Consider the following 21,038-nt stretch of genomic DNA (forward strand, 5'->3'; position numbering starts at 1 on the left):
ATACTGGAGGCTGGACCAGTTATCAAGAGAGGACATCACTACACCCTGAGGATAAGGGCTGCCTGTCAGGGGATGGGAGTCAGAGGGAATTATCCCCACACTAGGATGTCTCCCCTCCAGGGGGAAGGATACTCATCATTTCAGAAGGTATCTCAAGAGTTCATTCAGCTGGCAAATCCAGCATAAGTGAGAAATTCCAAATTCTGTTTGAACTGCTTGGGACAGGCACAGAAAGGTGGCATCAAAAAGGGTGGCTAAATGTCTTCACACTCTAGACCATACCTTGAAGTTTGGCGGGGGGGATGCAGGAGAAGGAGCATCTCTGCAGGTAGGTGGTCCCCACAGGGCAGGAGAACTCGGCATAGTACACGAGGGACTGGTCAGGGACACGGCAGTCAACAGGGTCACAAGTCACAGATCTGTCCCACTGTCCCGAACTGCACATCAGCACCACCTCCTGCTGCAGAAAAAGCAAAGCTCCATCAGACTCATGAAAAGAGCTTTGATCTACAGCTGTGCCACCACAGCAGAAAGGTCCAACCCAGGTTTCAGGATGAGGAGAGGTCTCCAACATTTTTCCTCCCCCACTGTGCTCCTTCTTCCCACTCTGGACAATGAATCACAAAGCCCTGATCTGTTCACAGGGAGATGTGTGGGGTGTGAGAGCAGCAAATGTGCCTTGGAGTAACAATCCAGCCACTGTGCATGTTACATTGTCTGGGCAGTACCAGTCCCCATTAGGGAAAAAAGGAGAGTCCCTTCAAAATTCACTGAAACCTCTTGAGCTAAGCTATTTCCAGCAGTATGTGCTGCAATTTCCTCCCCTAAAAGATCAAGTCTTACTTCAACTGTTGTCAGAGAGCTCTTCTGTTGATTGTTTTTCTCTAAATGTACCAATTTCCTCATGCCTCAGTCCACAGACCCCATTGAAATCATATAACCTCATTTACAAATCCTAATTATACAGCCCTTCTTACTCAGCTGGGGATCTGCCCAAGATCAAAAACCACCATGTTCCCACCACTAAATATGGTCAACATGTGCTACAGACTTCATCAAAATTGAGTGGTGGATGATGGTTTGCTATGAACAACCTGGTGTAGTGGAAGGTGCTCCTAGCCACAATGGGTGGGGGGGGGGGGGGGGGAGGGTTGAACTAAGTGATCTTTTAATAGTCCCTTCCAACCCCAATTGTTCTATGTTTTCCATTCCCAAACTGCTAACCCCAGCCCAGCAGCCCTCAGCCAGGGGCTGCAGACCAATATGCCTGATGTCCCTTCACTGGCTGAAGGGACACTGCAGGTACTGCTGAACACATGGCCTATCATCTCAACCAGCAGGTTTTGATTGAACCTGGATGTCGTGGCTCTGAAGGACATCACTAAATTTGAGTCTGGCACTCCTGAGCGTGCAGCAGGATCATAGTGTAACTGAACTAGCTGGAGAGGATGCTCAGGAGAAGAGCTGTGTGCATTTTCCTAAACAGGATTACAAGCCAGACATCACTGTAATACCACTGGAGGGCTCAGGGCAAGGCACTTGCAAGCTGCCCTCTGCTGTGACAGCCACTTGGTAAAACTCTGTTCAGAAGTTTCCCATCTCACTGCCAAACACAGGAAAACTGTCACCCCAGGCAGATTCATTTTGTGCGGTTTCATTTCGGAGAATGGGAACATTTTGTTTTCCCTGGGCAGGCCTTGGCCCACAGACTCAGTGGCCATGTAATTAATAACCTCCCAGTGGTGAGCAGTGCATCTCCAGCTGCCCTATTGCACTTCCACAGTGTCCACCTCTCCTTTGGCCAACACTGCAGCACAGGAAACCTGCCTGCCAGGTGTCACAAGCAGATCTCCAAGGAGAGGAAATGTCACCCTCCTGACACGGCCCAACTTTGTGTGCCCCAAGCAAGTTCACACCCTCACTCAGTCTGGCATGTAGAGCAGCTCAGCCCCAGAGACTCCTGTTCCCCCCTCCAGAAACAGCCTAAGGACAGGACAGTGTGTGCCTACACCCCTGCCAAGGTGACTGCCTGGACCAAGGCAGTTCAGCTCCCAAGGACACATCATCCCAGGTCTCCTCAGTCAACAGCTAAGAGCTGTGCTGGCTCCTGGCTTTTATGAGGTAACCCCCAACCCTCTGGAAAGTGGGACAAACTCTTTCACGGTGACCTCTGTGCCATTATTGCAACACAACACAAAGGAAGAAAAGCTCTCCATGCTCTCAGCTGCCTCTAAATATAGTTGCTCTGCAATGACTTCATTTTTTCCTGAGCCACTAACTTCAGCTTTAAGAGAGAAAACATCCCAGGGATGTTTAACCCTCCAAGCAATTCCCATCTGGAGAGCAGAAATATCTACTTCTCCTTCTGTTGGAGTGCATCACCTTGACTTGGGACATGCCCTGCAGCAGCTTTCAGCCTGGCAGAGCTGTGCTCTGCAGACAACACTGGACTGGGAGAACTAGGACTGGAGCAAGGGAAAGAGAGGGATCTCCAGAGCAGAAACACCAGCCATGAGCACAGGGGTCCAGCACTGGAGTTTCATTGAGCTGGGATGTGTTGGGAAAGCAGCAAATCTCTTGGGGCTGGAGGAACGAAGTGGTCTGTGCTCTCTCCAACCACCTCAGGGCGGTTAAATCTTTTTCATCTAGGTCTTGGTCCCATGGGCCATCCTGAGGCCCACTCACCTGCGAGAAGCCCAGCCTCTTCCCACCACTGGAGTGGAGGACGAAGCCCTGTTCACAGGAGACAGCACACGTCATATGCCTTGGGCCATCCGAGCTACAGTTGAGGGTGGCGGCGTGAGCAAGCAGCGGCTGCTTGCAGATTCCCAATCCCACACAGGCACCGTGGGCACAGCTGTGGAGGAGAACAGAGAAGGGATCAACCAGTGGGTCCCAGGACTACTTCAACAAGCAAGGGCTCTCTCCAGGTGGCACTTGTGTGGAGTGAATGCTCAGCAGGCCACAGATGCCTAGAGATGCACACCTATCCCTCGCAGCTCCAGCTTCTTCCAGGCTTGAAGTCTCCTGACAATGATGCCAGGAGAGTACTTTATCCCAGCTCTGTCTTAGCTGGACTTCATCCCAACCCCAGCCCACACCTTCCCACCAACGATTACCATGTTCTTTCAAGCTGATGAAAGGAGGCACAGCTCAACAATATTCCAAAATTTTGCTGCCTGTACACAGGCACAGAGTGTGCACACAGCCCTGACACCAAAGGGGCTCATTTCAGGTAGACCAAGAGAGCAAAAGCAGGGAGGTGGCAAGGAGAGGGGAGTCAGAAGGAATGCCTCTGTATAACTTTAGAATCAGGTATGTCAAACTCTGTATAGGGCACTGGAGAATCCACAGATGATTCTCCATTTGCAAGGAAAGCTAAGAGGAAGCCTCTGCAAATATTAGGGAATCATCCATAAGATGTTCTTCAGATCCTGTGCAGTCCCCCATTCACACCCACACAGCTACTCCACAGCCTGTGGTGGAAGGGAGAAGCTGGATATACAACTGGCTCCTCAACCCCACTCCTGTCACCTTCCCCCTCTGCTCTGATGGTTTTCAGCACCTCTGCTCTCCCCACAGGCCAACACAGCATCCCAAGCCAGGGGTGCCAGGCTCTGGGGGATCAAGATCACCTCAACATACACCTGTCCAGCTCTACAGCCTCAACTGTGGCCACCAAGGTGAGATGTAGCTAAAGGGAGGAATAACCTTCCCCTCGGCACTGCTGCAAGTTACAAGAGGTCCCAGGAAAGTTTGAAATGCATCACCCATTCCTTGGTTTGCAATGCATCACCTACGCTGCCTCCTCACTTCAGTAGCTTCCCTCTGAGGAGCAGTCATTAGGTACTGATTATTTAAGCATCACAATTCCATAATGAGAACCAGTGTTGGTCAAAGGGTTATGATCTCCATCAGTGAAATGCAGCCAGTCAATTAATTACCTGGGATAGGACTGGGAAAAGACACAGGGCAATACAACAGCTCCCACACCCTGGTTATCCATCAGTCTGGCTTTATCTGTTACCAAGCGATATAGGTGCCACACCTGAGCTCAGTCAGCCCTCCTCAGCCAGGGACAGAGGTGCTGCAGCTTCAGGCAATAAGTGGGGAGAGAAGGGAGGGAGCTGTACCTGAACGCCTCGCTCTCCTCTGCTCCCTGCTTGGCACAGGGCTGCCGGCCGTTTTCAGGCACTGCCTTTCTCCCAGCGAGGCAGAGGCCTCTGCCTCCAGCCTTTACTCAACATTTCCAGCCAAAGATGCACAGAGCTAGAAATACCACAAAAGACATGCACACAAAAAACCCAACAAAAAACAAAAACAACAAACCCCAAAAAAACCCAAATCGGTGCCGACACAGACGTTAAGGGAATGCAATGTGCTGTTGACTCTGGACAAGTCCACCGAGCCAAAGACACGGTGGAAACCTGCAGGCCACAGCCCTGAAAGAGCCGGTGGGCACAGAGGGGACCACAAAGGAGAACAAGAAGAAAGGGGCTGTTTTTTCAATGCAGACCTGTTTATGAAGTGAGAAATGGTTTCAGGGCAGCTGCTGCAAATTCTTTCACTAGCTTATATTTCCATTTGCTTCCTTTTTAAAGAATTTGTTTTATGAGTGCAGCATTTGTCAGGTCATTAGCTTCTGAGGGCATCTGTTACCAATTGTAGCCCTCTCCCCTCCCCTCCCGCAGTCACCTTCTCTGGGCAGTTGCTCTGCTCCCTGCCTGTGCCCCTGGCTCATACTTGCTCCCGTCCCCAGTTCCACTGCCCAGCGATGGAGCCACTGTCCTAAACTTCCTTGTGTGTTTGCCTCTGGACACACATGTCCTCTTTTCCAGCCTTACTTCTCCATTCCATCTCCTTGCTCACCGGTCATGGGTGCAACATGGAGATGCACCTTTCCACTAGACCAGGTTGCTCCAAGCCCCCTCCAAGTTGGCCTGGAACACTTCAAGGAAGGGGGTAGCCACAGCTTCTCTGGGCAGCCAGTGCCAGGGCCTCCCCACCCTCACAGCTGATGGTCAGGGCGTTGAGTTTTGGAGCATGTGCCCGTCACAGCACTGGTTCGAGGGTGTGCCCTGGCACCTTCCAGATGCATCCAGGCCAAGTGTTTGGCTGGAGCAGCTCTGCTGGTGCTGATGGAAAGACAGCATGTTGTCTGGAGCAGCCTTGGCAGTTGGGACAATGCTGTTATTAAATAAAAATTAAATGAAGCGCTAATCCTTTTGAGCGCTACCAGGGACGTTTTGGTTTTCCACCAGTTCAGAAATGTAACCAGCAATGTGGTAGAAAGTAGATCAAGATATCAGCAAGTTTCTTAAGGATTATTAATACAGAATGTTATAGAGGGTAGTTATGCATAAGAGATTGATAATTACAGGTCATAACAACAAAATGTTTTTATGTACATCACATAAATGAACACATGTTCTGTATGTGCATGAAGATATATTCTAGAAATAACAGAAAAGTTTGGATTAGAATAATTACCTTCCTCTGTGCCCCCAAAGATGACTAACTTAGCACTGTTTTCTCTGTGTTTAACAACACACCTAAACCTACAAACACCCACCAGATTTTATTTTGGAAATTATCTGAGCCTGATCAGCTCAAGTTCTGAGAAGCTGTGCTCATCCTACACCTTGCTTTGAAGTCTGGTGCTGCTATTCCAGACCTGAAAAGGAGCTCACATCACTGAAAGCTGTCTGATTTTCTCAAATATATCAATAATCTTAAAAAATATATACCAACCCTACCAACAAACATTGCCTTGATTGCTTCCTTTACCAGCATCACCACTGCTATCACTGCTGTACTTGGGGCCTGGACACTTTTGAGCCTGATGGTGAACAAGTGCAGGTCAAAAGAGAAAAATGCCCTGTGACCTGGCACATGATCCACATGCTGGGGCTGGGGTAAAGTGATGGAATGAATCACAGCTCCCAGGCCCTGGAACACCCTAACAAAGGCTGGACAAGGAAATGGTGCAGTTAGCCCAGTTCTGATCTCAGCATGAAGGAGCTCTTTCTGCTTTTGATGATAAATGAAATTCCTGTATCACAGCTGCAAACTCCTGACTTCTGCCCATTTCTGATCAGGCCATATAAGATGTGGGACAAGCCAATATTTTTTTTTACTTTTTTTCTGCCTGAGACATTAAAAAAAAAAATTCACTTCCATCCCAGCATCTTTTGAAGCTCAAACTAATGATTTGTCAACAACATTTTACAAAATACCAAGGTTTTTCTCCTAACTTATTTCATGTCAGCACAAGCCTGCACGATGCTCTGGGCTCACCAAGTCCCATAACTTATACATCAAAGAAAGTTTCAGGTCTGGAAATCTGTGAAATTCTGCCTAGTGATGGCACTAACTGCTCCAGAACAGTAAAAGTTTTGTTCTGAAATGGGAAAAATTCTATAAACTAGAGCAAAACTTCTCCTTTGAGATCCCTCATCCTTCTAGAATAAAAGCAGGCAGCCACTGCCAGCAATAGAGCATGTTAAGCCAGTGGTGGCAAAGCTAGTATGGTAACACTACTTTGTTGTGACAAATCCCAAATTCTGAAAAGCTGAAATTTCATGTTTTACAGCAACTACTTAATGCAACACAGAAAATACTGATGGATTTACCCACATCAAACTAAGCCAAGTCAAAGGCAGTGCAGCTGTCTGAGTATAATAAATCATCTATACATTGCTGTAGTGTCTAGTCAGGCTTTCAACCCCAAGATTGCTGCTGAAACATCCCTTATCATCAAGCTCCAGCTCTTAACAGCGGAAACTTCTAAGTTCTTCTCATGGTGTGAATTTTTGGGAGAGGGGGTTATAGGAGATGTTGACAGAAAAGTAAAGGCTTTGGCCAAATCTCCTGAAGTTAAAAGTCATCACTGCACATACTCTGGTGGAGTCTGGATTGTAACACTCAACATCAGTGAGATAAAAGGTGTTTACCCCAATGCGGTCTAGCAGAAGAGAATAGCTAGGAAATGAGAAAAGGTGTTTTGGAAATACTTGGGAATGTCTCCCTTCAGGCATGTTTCCCGTGAAGGTGAAAGGTCTCACTTTTCCAGTAAATCTGATGGCAACCATCCTTGTGGCAGCAGGCTGCGTGTACAGACCCAACGGTGGTGATGCTTCTTGATTACAATCTGCACTGAGGTTGCCATCTCAAGAAAAGGTGTTTGCCTCTGTACGTGACTCCAAAAGAAACTTGGCAAAAAGTAACATCCCTGTGAGTCATCTGCTGTCATCCGCCTCAGAGACAGAGAAAAGGCACCAGCAAGACATCAAATGACCTGCTGGCCCCTCCATAGCCACAGTAGAAAAGGGAAAAAAAGAAGCAAGAGCACATAATGTATTTCCAGACAGCTCCTTTCCATGTTTTTTTGTTGTTGTTCACTACACCAAAATAGTTGCATAGAGGCACAGAAAAGGAGGTTGAATGGGATGTCAGGTTTGGTCTAGTCACCTTCCCAACCTCAGCCAGGACAGACTGTACCCAAAGAACATCTTTGTCCATATCTGATCTCCACAGGACCACACTCCACCTCATTTTCTCATCTTGTCCAGAGGAATTAATTTCTGAGCCACATCCATCACCATGAAAGACATAAAAATAGCAGAGGGATTTCAAAGGGGAGCTGCAAGCAGAAGCCATAGCTGGGCTGCAAGACTTATGCTGTAAGATTTAAGGAGGAAAAGATATTTATCATGACAGAGAGGAGATAGTGAAACGATCTGATGGCTCTGTACAGACACATAGACACAGAAAAGTTGTCTGCTGGCAGGAGGCATTCAAACCTTTCTGACAAGGATGGAGCAAAAGCAACAACTTTCATCATGAAATCAGAGGCACCTTCTCAGCAGAGAGGCTCAGCAGTGGGTATGAGAATAGCTCAGCAGGGGTGATGGTGTACTCATCACCTCCTGCAGCTTGTGAAAGGAGATAAGAGAACCTTCTGAAGGATGCATTTAATCCAGCCCCTGTGAAAAATCCCTGGGCCCGTGTATGCCATCAGGAAGGGCAGGGCAGAATGGGAGAGACTGGCTGTAGCAGAAAACCAAGGGGCTCTGCTGGAAAACCTGGGGTCTCCTAGTGGTTGCTCCCTTCTTCACTGGACATGGGAACTCACACGTGCTGTAACTCACATTCCCTCGATGTATCTGGGGCCAGCTCTGCTGGGAACAATGCATCAGACCCTTTCTACAAGGTGACACCAAGCACCCTGTTTGAAAGCTGTTCAGTTACTGTGTTTGACTCAAGATCAAATTGGTGAAAAACCTATGCTGGGAGATATTTTTCCCCATGGATATTCTCAGGGAAAGGCAGAAGACATCTTGAGCATTCCCAAAAAAGCCCATATATAGAGCACTAATCTCAAGAAGCTTGTTAGACTGCAGAGAGCAAATGGGATAGGGCAGTCCATGAAATGGTGTCTGGCCCTCCAAGGGTTACCTGCGACACCTTCCAGCTGGGCATTAATTTAAATGTTAGTTTAAATTAAAATTAATAACATATTCTACAGCACAGTCTTGGCCACCATTGCCCATCAGCCAGTCAGGGACCCACAAGAGACATGCCACAGGTCAACAGGTTTTGATGATGGAGGAGAAGCATCTCTGGAGGTCTCAAAGGTAGAGATGAGCCCATTCCCCAGGAAAGGTGGTCATCAGGACCCTGGAAACACAAATGTTTAGGCTGGAGAAGCCCTGTAAAATTAAGTCCAGCCATTAATCCATCAGTGCCAAGGCCACCACTAACCCATGTCCCCAGGTGCCACGTTTACATGTGTTTTAAATCCCTCCAGAGATAGGGATCATCCACGGAGGCATCCTAAGCCAGAGGCAGGAATCAGGATTTTATGGTTCCTTCCAACCCAAACTATTTTACATTTCTGTGAAATGAGACACCAGCATGTCTACCAGGGTGCCCATAAATCTTCATGCCATCACACATGCAGCTCATAAATTGACCCTGCATAAATTTGGTGCCTGGAAGAAAGAAAACAAACCAAACAAAACCTGTTTGGGAAACAGCCCTCATCGCTGAATGAAGTGTATCAATGGAAAATGCGTAAACAACTCCCTCCTTCATCTAATTTTCTCTCCCTCACATCCATTTTCCATACGAAAGGAATCCAAACCAGACTCCCCCTGATGCCTGACACCCACTTTGAGGAAGCAGAGGAGAGCTTTCACACAGGAAATACAAACACAAAGCAGATTGCCTTTGGTAGCACCTTTCCTGTGAACCCACCCAGGCATTTCCCAGCATATGTGAACGTAAAATAAAACACACTAAAAATAAAAGCAAGCTAAAAATACACATAACAGAGGAAATGAAAAATGTTCCCCTGGTTCAGTGTATAGCCTGTACCAAGTTAAACAGGAGGGACTGTGGCTCAGTTTAAAATGCAAAGAAAAGGATGAAAGGCAAAAGCTGTGGGTCTCCTGGGTGGAAATGTGTTAAGTCTGATTTCTGCTTGACCTCATAAGGTTGTGATTGGGAGCAGAATGCACAGACAAACCCTGGTCTGGTGGCAGAGACAGCAGAGAGGGGTTCCTGGTGATGGCAGTGAGGACATTGCACTGTTTTGGTCTGCAAATGCTCTGCCAACCCTCAGCACCTTGAGTGGGTCCAAAAGCAAAAGGAGATACTTTCTTCAAAACAAATATGTACTTTTCTAGAGGCAAACACCTGTTGCGTCCCGGCCTGGAGAAGGCTGCATTTCACCAGCATAAACACGGTCTCTATGTTTTCCCCAGCCTGCAAAGCACTGCAAGATCCTTCAAGATGAAAGATGCTACAGAAATACCAACCTGTCATATATTTATTATTTTGGCAACTAGCATTTCTAGGCTGAAGGCAGGAAATCTCATTTCTTTGTTGCTTTTGTTGCTGTCCTTTCTCAGGTTATTTTAGGAAAGCCCTCACAAGCACGTACTGTGTACATGAGGCTGGCTGTGCAAACGGTCAGCTCTACTCTCTGCAGGAAGAACATGGATGTTCTGTGGTCTTTTACAGTCAAATGTCTCTCAGCCTCTGAATATTTTCTATTTCTGGATTTTTATAGGGAATTTCCCCCCCTGCCCACTGCCAGAATCCACCTACCTTATAGGAAATGGATTGCTAACCTTTAAAAATAATGCAATGCACTACTTTTGGCAATTTAAAAAGATTTAAAGATATAATAAATTTTAAAATATAATACAGGGGGCATCCTTGAATGTTTCCTGACTTAACAGAGGAAGATCCTTGATTATTAGTGTGAGTACTCAAGGCTGTAAGCCTAACCTCCCCACCCTGAATATTCAAGACTTTAATTCTGAAGATCAATACTCTAAATAGAATTTTCTACTCTGAAAACCCTGTGAATCTGATTTGCTTTGAGTATTTGCTAAGGGCACACACATATCCTGCAATTCGGCATATTGCTGTGAAGTCAAGGCCATGGGGAGCCTAGAGGAGGGCAACAAGAGGAAGAGGAGACACGAGGACCCTGCTGTGCCCCTGGAAGAGGGACACAGCTGGGTGTGCCTTGGCAATATGGGAACTGGCTTGTCCTTCAGCTATAATGTGACTTTTATGAGGAAAACATCTATTTTCCTCTCTATTTGCCCCTATATGGGCATCTCCTCATCCCCAGTCAATGCTCAGCTGTGTCCAGTGAGTCTTTTCTTCCTTGCAGTCACTTCTCAGAGGAAGAGGGAAGCTCTCAAACAACGAGAATGCAAGATTATTTTAAGGGATGAGAAAATGTAATTGAAAAACCACATCAGTTGGCCAGGGTCTTAGAAGCATGTGGGTACATTGCTGTAACAGCTACCAGGAGGAAACACGCTGCATTTCAGGTGAACACTGATCTTTTAATGTAAAGTTGAGAATAATATTTATATACTGACTCACTAAGATTTATGTTTCTGTATAAATCACACATGCATTAAAAAAAAAAAAAAAAAGTAAAAAGTAACTTCAGGATATTCATGGCTTCCAGAATTCAACATAGATCAATTGTACCACATTCCCACAGGCTTTAAGACAAACACACACACATACTCTCATTTGTTATCAGGGATATTCACCCATCCAGGCCATCAACAGAAGGAACATGACAAGAACAGCAATGAGATGACCCTAGACAAAGCCCTTCTGTGTTTAAGAACCCCAAAGCTCCAGCAAAGCTCAACTCAAAAATCAGTATTCTCAGTGCTGTGGTTTGAGTAACTGGCTGAACTGGAGCCCTGGATCAGCACGTGTGTAGCTTCAGGGAGCCTGGGATCTGAAAGAAAAGCCGGACTCGGCAGATTTAAAGTGCTGAGGCCGCTGTTGGCATTATCACCACGTTCAACAGGGCAGTGTGAGACTCTGTGAGGGGCCTGGATGGACTGGGAGAACAGAGAGGATGAGGAGAGCTCCATCCCCACCTTGCACAGCACAGGGAAGACTGGAATAGATGGAGGTGGAGCTTGTAAAGAAAAGTGCTGAAGAAGCCAATGTTTCAGCTTTAGCAAAAACTCCCAGTGATAACTTCTCAGCCATTTTCAAACTTCTCTTGGTTTTCCCACCAGGAATCAGACCTTTAGCACAGTTTTCTAGATGCAGAGGCCATGCACAAAATCTGGTTTCTGCCTTCTCATTCCCTCCAGCAAGACAAGCAAATCAAGACTCAACACAGCAAATCTTCCAGCAATACTTCAAAAGCCCTCTGAGGATAGTCACAAAGCACTCAATGAGAAGACAGAAACTCCAGAATTCAAACACAAATTCCCAGAGGAGAGCAGTAACCCCGGGTGGCCACTGGGACGTGCCCTGAGGAGACCATCCCTACCTGTAGCACTGATGGCCACATCCCTGCTGGTGCTGCAGGAGGCAGGAGGTGAGGTCAGAGGAGCCAGGCTGAGCCAAGGTCCGCATGGCCACGGCTGCAATGCCCACAAGTGGAGAGGAGAAGTTGAAAAGCACTGAGGCAACCTGGGGGAGTGGGTCCTCCTGGCTGTGGGTCACATTGATGGTGAGGGGGTTGTGCTGACATGACAGCTCGTACGTCCCTGCGAGACAAGGCAAAGAAAGAAGTGACTAGTCCAGCTCCAGGGATTTGCTTTTGGTTTACATCTGCTCCCCCCCTACACCAACAGACCACCTTGGAAGGCAGAAGATCCTGCAAGGAGGGGCAGGGGACAGCAGTGAGAGGTCACAGCTGTGGTGGTGGCTCCAGGTGTCCCCGCTGGTGCCACAGCCCAGAGGTTCTCACCCAAAGAGCGGTTCTGTCCATCTGTGTCAGTCAACTGGACGGCAACCACCGGCTTGGGCTGCTGGCTTGGGACAGTGCCAGAGGAGGCCAGGAAGAGCAGGAGAGAGGTGGGCACTGCAGGTCTCTCAAAGCAAACCTGGGAAAGAGGGCAGGAGACACTCTGAGAGCAGGCACACCAAATACAGCTTCTCAGAGCCCATACAGGCAAGAGAGAGAAAGAGGGAGCAGTAGGACAACAGGAGCAGGGATAAGGGGTCAGAGACCTTGCAGGTCTGCAAATGGGTGCAAAGGTGGGGAGGAGGAAGGAAGAGAGGCAAAACAGTCCTTTCCCTCTGAATTTCCCTTCTTCCTTTTACTAGCCTTCTCACACGTTCAGTCCCACCTTGACCTAAATTTACAGCATCTTCATGACATCCACATTTGCTACTCTTTAAATTGAGCAAGACCTGGATAACCTCTTTCCTCCTCCCCCTTCACCAGACTCAGACTCCCATCCCACACAGAGCTGGCCAGGCAAGGTGAGACACCCAGGGAAAACAGCTACCAGCCTTGCCACCCAAATATTTCCAATAAAAAAGCCCTCAAAAAAGACAAAAAACAAAACAAGCCCAAAGAATGCCGCCAGTAGCCACTGCAACAGCAAACTGTCCACCAGCCAACACATGGAAAGATTCGTGGGAAGAAGCCCTGCCTGCTAGGAGAGCCAGCAACTTGCTACTTGTCTACAACCCTGAAGGCAGCTGGAAGTAGCTGGGAAACTCATGGCATCAATCATGGCAGAGCAGATGTTCTTTGGAAGTAAGAAGACAGAAATGTTTTTCTCCCCCACCCCAGTACCCCCCCTTCCCCCCAGTGCTGAGATGTGTTTTGATCAAGATCCTCCCGGATACAGTGTTCTTGTGGAATGCTGGCGTGGAGGAAGCTCAGAAATTCGAGGCAAAGGTGTATTTGGAAAGAAGACAAGTCCTGGCTGGCCAGGCACAGCCCAAGGAGCAGACTGTGGGAATGGAGGGGACAGCCACGCAATCTGTGATGGCAGCCTAGCCTCAGGGTGGTTCATGCCACGTCAGGCATTGTTCACACACGGCAACAGGAGAAAACCTTGGGCTTCAGCCCGGGGTCCCACCCTGCAGGGAGGTGCTCATCAGCAAAAGCCCCATGAGCGAGGCCCCACTGGTGTCTCCTTGCTCCCTTAGCCAGGGCTTGCTCGCTTACAGGGCTGCCTGGCTGCAAGGAGTGGACCAGAGGGCTCAAATGGTTTTATTTGGTGTGTCCCCACTGTCTCCCCTGGTGAGATAAGTGGGGGAAGAAATAAAAGAAACAGGAAAACAAGAAGGGAGGAAAAGAGAGAAGAGCCAGCAGTGCTCACAGACAAGGAGTCCCCCCAAGACAGAGCTACAGCTGTGAAGTCCCAAGGACCTGGAGGATTTTAACCCAGCCTCCAAGTGTGGTTCCTCAGGGGAGGAGAGGTAGTTGGAGAACTCAGGTGAGGCTTTCCCTGGACTACACATCTTGAGGTGAAGAGTTCAGTCTTTCCCTTCCTACAGTGCATCTGCATGAGAGTGAAAGGTGCTGGCCCCAAGTTCGGCCAATAGCAGCTGCCTTGATTAACATCCCAATCCTTTTCAATACATAATATGTGCTTGGCCACAGCAGGCCATCTTCTTAATTTTTCTCCCTCCCTCTCCCCACTTCTCATTTAATTTCCTGCATTACACATCCTGACTTGCTTACAAGTGATTTTGATGTCTTTCCTCGTCAGGTGTATTAAAAACTGAGAACAAAGCATGGCTGGAGATCTGCAAATTGTAACGATTCTCATGTGCAGACAGACCCAGGGGGCATGGCAGATGCTGTGTGCAGTGGCACAGACACACATACCTCCTGCCTCCAGCCTAATTACAGCACGACAGCGAGCATGGTGAGACACTGCCACTGGCTTTCCAGAGCACTTGTGGATCTCTGGAAACATTCAAGATCTGATGGGGCTCTGAGCCACATGGTCTAGTGGAAGGTGTCTCTGCTTATGGCAGGGGGCTTGAACTAGAGGGCATTTAAGCTCCTTTCCAACCCTAACCATTCCATGATCCTTTGACCCAGCCGTTCCTCTTGTTCATAGGTGCCACCTCTTCAGAAATGCTGTAGGAAGTGATTCCTACCATCTGATGAGTTTTGTGGTGCAGCTCTAACCTGGGAGACACAGGTGCAGCAGCTTTAAAATGGCCCTGGGAGCTGGTGGACACCAAACACCCCGTGCACATGGGTATACATGTGCATCAACAGCACCATTCCTGTCTGGGCAGGCAGCTGTGCTAGGCAAATTGTCAACAAAAAGCCATCTTTCCTAACCCAATATGTTACCAATCAGGCCAACTCTTAACAAACAAACAAACAAAAAAAAAAGAATAAAAGGGCATATTTATTACTAGTCCATAAATAATTTTATGGGCGGAAAATAATAGCACTCCTAGAGAGAGCACAGAGAACCAGTAATGAAAGTCTTTAGTATAAACATCCATAGAGGAAGAGGACTGACCACAAGCTCCAATAAAACTGTAACATGTTTTAACCCCTGCTGAGAAGTGGAAATCAAGCTTTCATCTAGGTAAGGCCAAGGGGGAGGATTACTGCTTTCTCCTTAGGAAAGGAGGCACGTTTGTCATGGCCAGAGACTGAAGCCACAAACTGGGTTGTGAGCACACAGACAAGGAAGAGAGGGAAAATTAGAAGGTTAAAGGAAGTTGTTTTGGAGAGACAGAGGACCTCAGAGCAGTACCCACGTTTGTTGACTGAGGTTTGATGATTCACCGAGTTGTCTGGGCATGTGGGGAAAGAGGCCTTCTCTAGAGAACCTCGAGCAAAACAGGGCGAGCTGCCCCTCAGAGAGCAGAGGGAGGAGCACACCAGAGCCTGGCTTTCCAGCAACACCAGGCAGCAGCCACAAAACCTCTAAACTGTGCCTGTGGTCAGAAACCCAATGCTGTAAAAATCCCAGTGGCCTAATCCTCAGCCCTCCTCTGTCCCTCTCCTCTACCTGCTGGGACAGAGGGGTTGGACCCTCCCAGGCACAGCCCCCGAGCCCCTGTTGGGCTGCAGGACCAACATCCCGTGGCACAGAGGTGCCACCTCTGGTCTGGAGTCATTAGAAGGACCTCTGTACCACAGCTGGTTGCTGTGGGCTTGGGGTGCTGAGGATCCCTCAGGATGGCAGAGGATATCCAGCTGCCCTCTGCTGCTGGAACAAAGGCAGCTAGGACTTTAAACACAGCCTGTGCCTACCCTCTGGGGGTGTTAAAGCACAGCTTGACTGCAGGGGAGAGTCAGGAGCAAGTTGCTTCTCAGCCTTGAGGCATTTCTGTGGTATTTTGGTTTCATGCACAGTCCCTCTCCTGGCAATCTGCCCCAGGATGGGTTTGCTGTTCACAGTGGGAATGCGGCAACTACCTAAGATCCAGACACAGGAATTTTGGGATTTACAAAGAGTGCAGTAGCATATGGAGTACTACCTGAGTAGTTTTAAAGGTTGCTGTAGCTCCTACAGGACAGAAAAGGATGGGCTTTGTCACCAGAGATGAGTAAAGACAAACAAATCCTTTGTGCCTGACCACACACCCTCACTTACCTTGAGCCAAACTCCCTCATCGCCCAAAAGCATCTTCTCATTTGGGTCCTGAGCATTCTCTTGGCTGGGAGCACAGGGAAACCAAGCAGCCTGCAAAAGGTCCTTTGGCACCTCATGAAGGTGGGATTTACATACCTGAAAGGAGAGATTTATTTCAACACAGAAGGTTGCAATGAAAGGAGAAAAACAGCACCTACAAAACTTCAGGGAAGATTGAACAAGTGTTGAGAAGTACCCCAAGGTGGCTCTTAGCATGAAGACAGTTAGGATGTGGCTTCCTAAGTGACATCTCACTGCCCACACAGAAGACCTTTGCCATTTTGGAGTGCTGTAAATGTGTTGTTTAAGCATCTTACGGTGTCTGTGGGGCTGAGCAACAAACAAGCCAAGCTGTGAGCTGGTAGGTGAGACCATGGCATCTTGATTTTGGCTGGGCTCACGAGATACAAAGGTGTGATTCATTTGCCTGAATAACACTCTTCTCTTCCATTCAATGCCCTGTGGCATCCCAGACATTCCCACAGGCCTGGCAGACAAAACCTGGGAGATACAGGTGTCACTGTAAAGGAACAGACACCTGAGCCGAAGGCACCTCATTAGACATGTATATCTGGGCAGTTTAATCATGCTGCAGGTCTCAAGAAGATAGTTCCTCATATCAAGTCAGTTGAAACACATGTGTAAAGGGCTAAATATGATCTCTTTACATATTTCTTGCCTTTCTTCAGCTTGCTAGGAAAGAACATACACACCACGTTAACACCAATCAGGCAAAATCCCCTCCAGGCTCTGCTCCAAAGCCCGTATGAAAGATGGGAATTCTCCCATTGATTTTTCCTTGGCTTCAGATCAGAGGGCTTGGGAGCAGTACAGATGCTGATGTGTGTGTGATTTCATCCTTTCAGGCCCTGACCTTAAAAGGTATTAGACTGACAGGATTTTTTTAAGCCAACAGTGGGACAAGTCACATGCTCCAAGTTGAGCATTAGGCTGGTGGGATGGGGTGGTCACTGTTCAGTGAAATGCATGGCTGGGGGAAGTGCTCCTTGGCAGGATGAAGCACCTCTCCATGAACTGTAGCTCCTGAACTCAGGGACTGATGCAAGAGGAGTGTGAGAAATGCCCAGGTCTTGCACTCAGTCCCTGCTTGGAAAGATAATAATCAATGAATGCTTCCAGAGCTGATTTTGTTTGTGCCTTCCCCAGCACAGACTTTGTCTTTTTTTTTTTTTTTTTTTCTTTTTTTTGTCCATGCCTTCACTCACCTTCACAACAGGCTCTCCAGTGACTATGGAAGCAGGGCAGGACTTTGCATCCTGTTGGGAGGCGTAGGCTTTCACTGCCCACAGATCCACATACCCCTCAGGAGTGTGGGGACCACAGTCCAGCATGCTGCTTGTCTCCTCAAAGGGCTCACACACACCATCCCCATCGTGAACATAGCACAGGCTTGGTTCCCCTGCAGGGAGAACAGGGATGAGCTGCTTACAAACCAGGCTCCAGGCACACACACCTCCTCTCGTTGTAAGAGATTTGCTGTCTCACTAGCCTGGGGTTTTCCCAGCACAAGGGCCTAACAAGATCCATGGACCACTCCAGCTGCAAATCCAGGTTCTGTTGCAATGAGGTGCATGGCCCTCTGCTCTAAGGAGCAGTGTGAATAATGTACAGTTTTGACTCCTGCCTCAAAAGGAGTCAATCCATTTGGACCTGTCTCAATCCAGTTGGACTCACCAACACAGTTGAAGCCTTTTTCCTTTTTACACTTCCTGGAACAACCATCTCCATCCAGCAAGTCCCCATCATCACATTCCTCTTCCAGGCTCCTAAGAGAGCAACAGCCAGATGTATTATTACCACCTTTGACTCAACACCCCTGTGCTCCTGCCCAGTCATAAGTGAGGACCCCTTATCTTGGTTCTGTTTCCACAGAAGCAGTTCAAAAGGAAGAACCACACATGGAATTAGATAGAGAAAACACCTTGCCAGAGGATAAAAAGAGGTTAAAGTCACAGCATTTGGGAGCAGACGATTGTACTGTGACTTTGCTGTAAAACTTGAGGCAAGAACTCTGGAAGAATGGAAAAAGTATAGAACTAAGCATCAGGAAGACCTGTTGCTGGAGAAAGCAAGTGTTGGAGAAGGCAGGAGATTCTGAAATGGGGCTGGGGTTTCAGTGGGAGCTGGAAAAGGAGGCAGAAGAAGGGGAGAGACAGAAGGTTCCTTTCCCTTTCTTTACCCTGCTAAGAAAACTGGTTTCAAATGAAAGTGATCCTGAGTATCCTGGAAGTTGAAGTCTTAAAAAGCTCAAATATGGAAATCTGGAATAATTATCTCCCAGGCACAGCAGGTGAAGCTTTGGGCTCTCTCAGTGTAGAGGTGGTGCATCCCTCATTATTTGGGATCTCTGAGCAGAGACTGGACAGCTCTCTGAAGACATTACACAGTGTGGGACTGTGCTTGTTGTAGAACCTACTCCTGCAGGGCCCTGAGCAAAAAGTTATACTGCCCACTTCTAAAGGCAGTCCTTTGGGCTGGACTCTGCCACAGTTCGCTGATATGGGCCAGAATCCAAGTTCTGAAGTCAAGAACAGAGGATGTTCAGGTTGGACCCCTCATACAGACCATGCCTCTCAAAAAGACCATCTCCATCTCCTATGCACATGGCATTTTACAAAACACAAGCTCTACAGCTCAGTCTGCTGGAGGGATTCTGTGCAGCAGCTTCAGCCATGTACCCGTGCATGGAGGACCCACCTGCTGCTACCCTTTGGGGCAGGGTGACCTGACAGCTTGAAGAACCTCAGCTGAGACCTTGAGGAGGTTTTCAACTTACGTGGTCACCTTCCCGTCGCCACAGTAGGGTGCTCCGTGCACATGGACGAGCGGTGGGGAGGCTTCTCCTGAGGTTGCCCCAGAGACCACCTGTACCTGGTAGCGGTACACCTGCCCAGGAGTGACTTCCCTGCAGGGACAGAGAGAACTTGAGGGAACAGCAACATCTGCAGCACTGAGATTTGCTCATCACAACTACAGACACCAAGTGTATACATCCATGCAGTATCTGATGCATTTTCATACTCTCCCAGAGGCAGAGCCTGTGGGAAGAGAGTCTCTTCTAGGTCATGCTGCTTATTTCCCAAGGGTCTGAGCTGGGGAGAAGTGGAATTAGCTTGAGTAATCATTTTACTCATGGGATTGATGGGGGAAATGTTTCTGGGTTTAATAAGCTCCTTCTACTTATCACAAGAGTCCTGCTATCATGGTGGGTCTGCCACACCCTTGCTCAATGGCAGTGGACACAGTAATTTCCAGAGCAGGGGGACAGGAGGAAAAACAAAACAGAAGCAAAACCATCCAGGGATTCAAAGGGAGAAGACATAAGGAGGTAATCAAACCCGACTCAGCCACCCCTTCAGGCCAAGACAGAGCAGCTCTGTGACTCACGTGTCGATGAACTGGCGATGTGACTGCAGCGGGGTGGCAGGGGACCCGTCTGCAAATGGGGGGTCACGGAGCACCCGGTACTGGATCAGTCTGCAGGCAGAGCACAGGGAGCTGTGAGGCCTGGAGGTCAGCAGGGCTGTGTCTATCTCCATCCTCTCGTCAAAGGTGTAGATTTTAACTCCAGACATCTTTTTAGGGATATTGAGCTTCACAGTAAAGGGGACATCGCAGAAAGTGTCCAGGGGGCCCAGGTGGATGGACTCCCCTTGCTCTGTCAGGATTTCAATGTCAGACAGTGCCTTGGGAGAGCCTGTGGAGAGGTAGGTGGTCCAGAGGGTGAGAGAATCGGGGTAGACGGGGTGCAGGAAGCGCAGCTCCAGGATGCAGCCGTCCGGTTGGGGGCACGGCACAGTCATGTTCATGTCGTACAAGTGGAGCTCCGGACTCCATGCCTGCAGACTGGGCTCACAGGGCTGATCCACATCTGGGGGACCTGGGACAAGGAGGAAGCTGGTGAAAACCAGGGGACAGCTGGCTTCACAGGAGACCCACAGGGGTGATCTTCCCTGTAGGTGCTTAAGCATCTCCAGGCCATAACTGCACACGCATGTGGGTTTGCACCCACATGTCCTAGACCCAGTGGCACCTGCCCTAACGTCCTGGAAAGCAATAATCCCCGCTGGTCTCCCAGCTCCTGGGTACTTGCACATATGCACAAGGCTCAGCAGACCTGGTGACTCACAGCCCTCTCAAATGGGAGCAGTGGGATCCACACTGCAGCTGGACACAGTGCAGGGATCTAGGGACAGCCTAGACACAGCTGAGGAACGTGAAGCTTGCTCTGTAGCCTCACAGGTGCAGAAACATTGCCAAGGACACCTGAATGCGCCAAGCAGAGCAGAGACTGAAGCCTTGCACAAGCACAGGCTGGGACAGGTCACAGTCAGGAAGGGGCCAGGTCCAAAGCAGGGAAGCAGGTCTGGAAGGCTGTTTTTCCAGAACATCTTCCAGGACAGTACCTCAGAGCCCCAGTCTGCCTCCCCTGATGGTGGATTAGCACTCAGCAAGAGAAATGGAGTGCTGGCTTTTCAGACCCAAAAAGGATCACTGGAATTTATCATTCTGTAGTAGAAATACCCTTGTCTTCATTGGCCACTGGAAGCATTTCTGAGGGCCCAGCACCAATTTAAAGCCTTCACCCATATAAGACAAGTCCAAAAGTTTCTAAAACCCAGAAACTCTATCTTTTTATCAGAGCAAACAAGCACTTGTGATAACTACAGACACACACAACCATGTCCTCTGGCTCTGCATGGTTCAGCAGCAGCACATGCACCTCACACAGCTCCCAGGATCAGCTCCCCTGGTCTCCTGCCTCCTCTACTCTGCTCTTGGAGGAGCTGAGGCAGCCAGAAAAGCCCAGCAGCTCCTATGGCAACTGTGTGACCCTGAAAGTCACCATTGTGCCCACAAGGTGGGTCTCTAAACCAACATCTGGGTCTCGGCACAAGAGAAGTTGTAAATCCCAGCTGCTGTTGGCATGGCTAGGGAGGAATGGACTGCCCAGGGCTTGGCATAGACTCAGTGGGACTCAGCACAGAGCTCCTCTTGCTCTTTGCGGACAAGACTACATTGAAGTCTGTGAATGCCCCTGGGGTTTTGAATGAGGTCCCAAGATCTGTATTTTGAGACTGATTTCAGTTAAATGCATCTCCC

At 48.6% G+C, this 21,038-nt stretch overlaps 1 protein-coding gene across 1 annotated transcript in view; it reads right to left on the minus strand.

Annotated features, from left to right (window-relative positions):
* The window catches only part of PAPPA2 (pappalysin 2), an 88,755-nt gene that overhangs the window by 29,200 nt on the left and 38,517 nt on the right, over positions 1-21,038 (minus strand). Inside the window, exons 7-15 of the mRNA XM_068199449.1 lie at positions 19,323-19,815; positions 18,712-18,840; positions 17,610-17,701; positions 17,141-17,334; positions 15,876-16,010; positions 12,254-12,389; positions 11,831-12,050; positions 2,686-2,857; positions 283-460 (exon numbers count right to left, since the gene is read on the minus strand). Coding sequence (XP_068055550.1) covers positions 283-460; positions 2,686-2,857; positions 11,831-12,050; positions 12,254-12,389; positions 15,876-16,010; positions 17,141-17,334; positions 17,610-17,701; positions 18,712-18,840; positions 19,323-19,815 — 1,749 coding nt within the window. The remainder of the gene's footprint in view (positions 1-282; positions 461-2,685; positions 2,858-11,830; positions 12,051-12,253; positions 12,390-15,875; positions 16,011-17,140; positions 17,335-17,609; positions 17,702-18,711; positions 18,841-19,322; positions 19,816-21,038) is intronic.

The sequence above is a fragment of the Anomalospiza imberbis genome, chromosome 9, assembly GCF_031753505.1.
Source record: "Anomalospiza imberbis isolate Cuckoo-Finch-1a 21T00152 chromosome 9, ASM3175350v1, whole genome shotgun sequence".
Taxonomy (NCBI): domain Eukaryota; kingdom Metazoa; phylum Chordata; class Aves; order Passeriformes; family Viduidae; genus Anomalospiza; species Anomalospiza imberbis.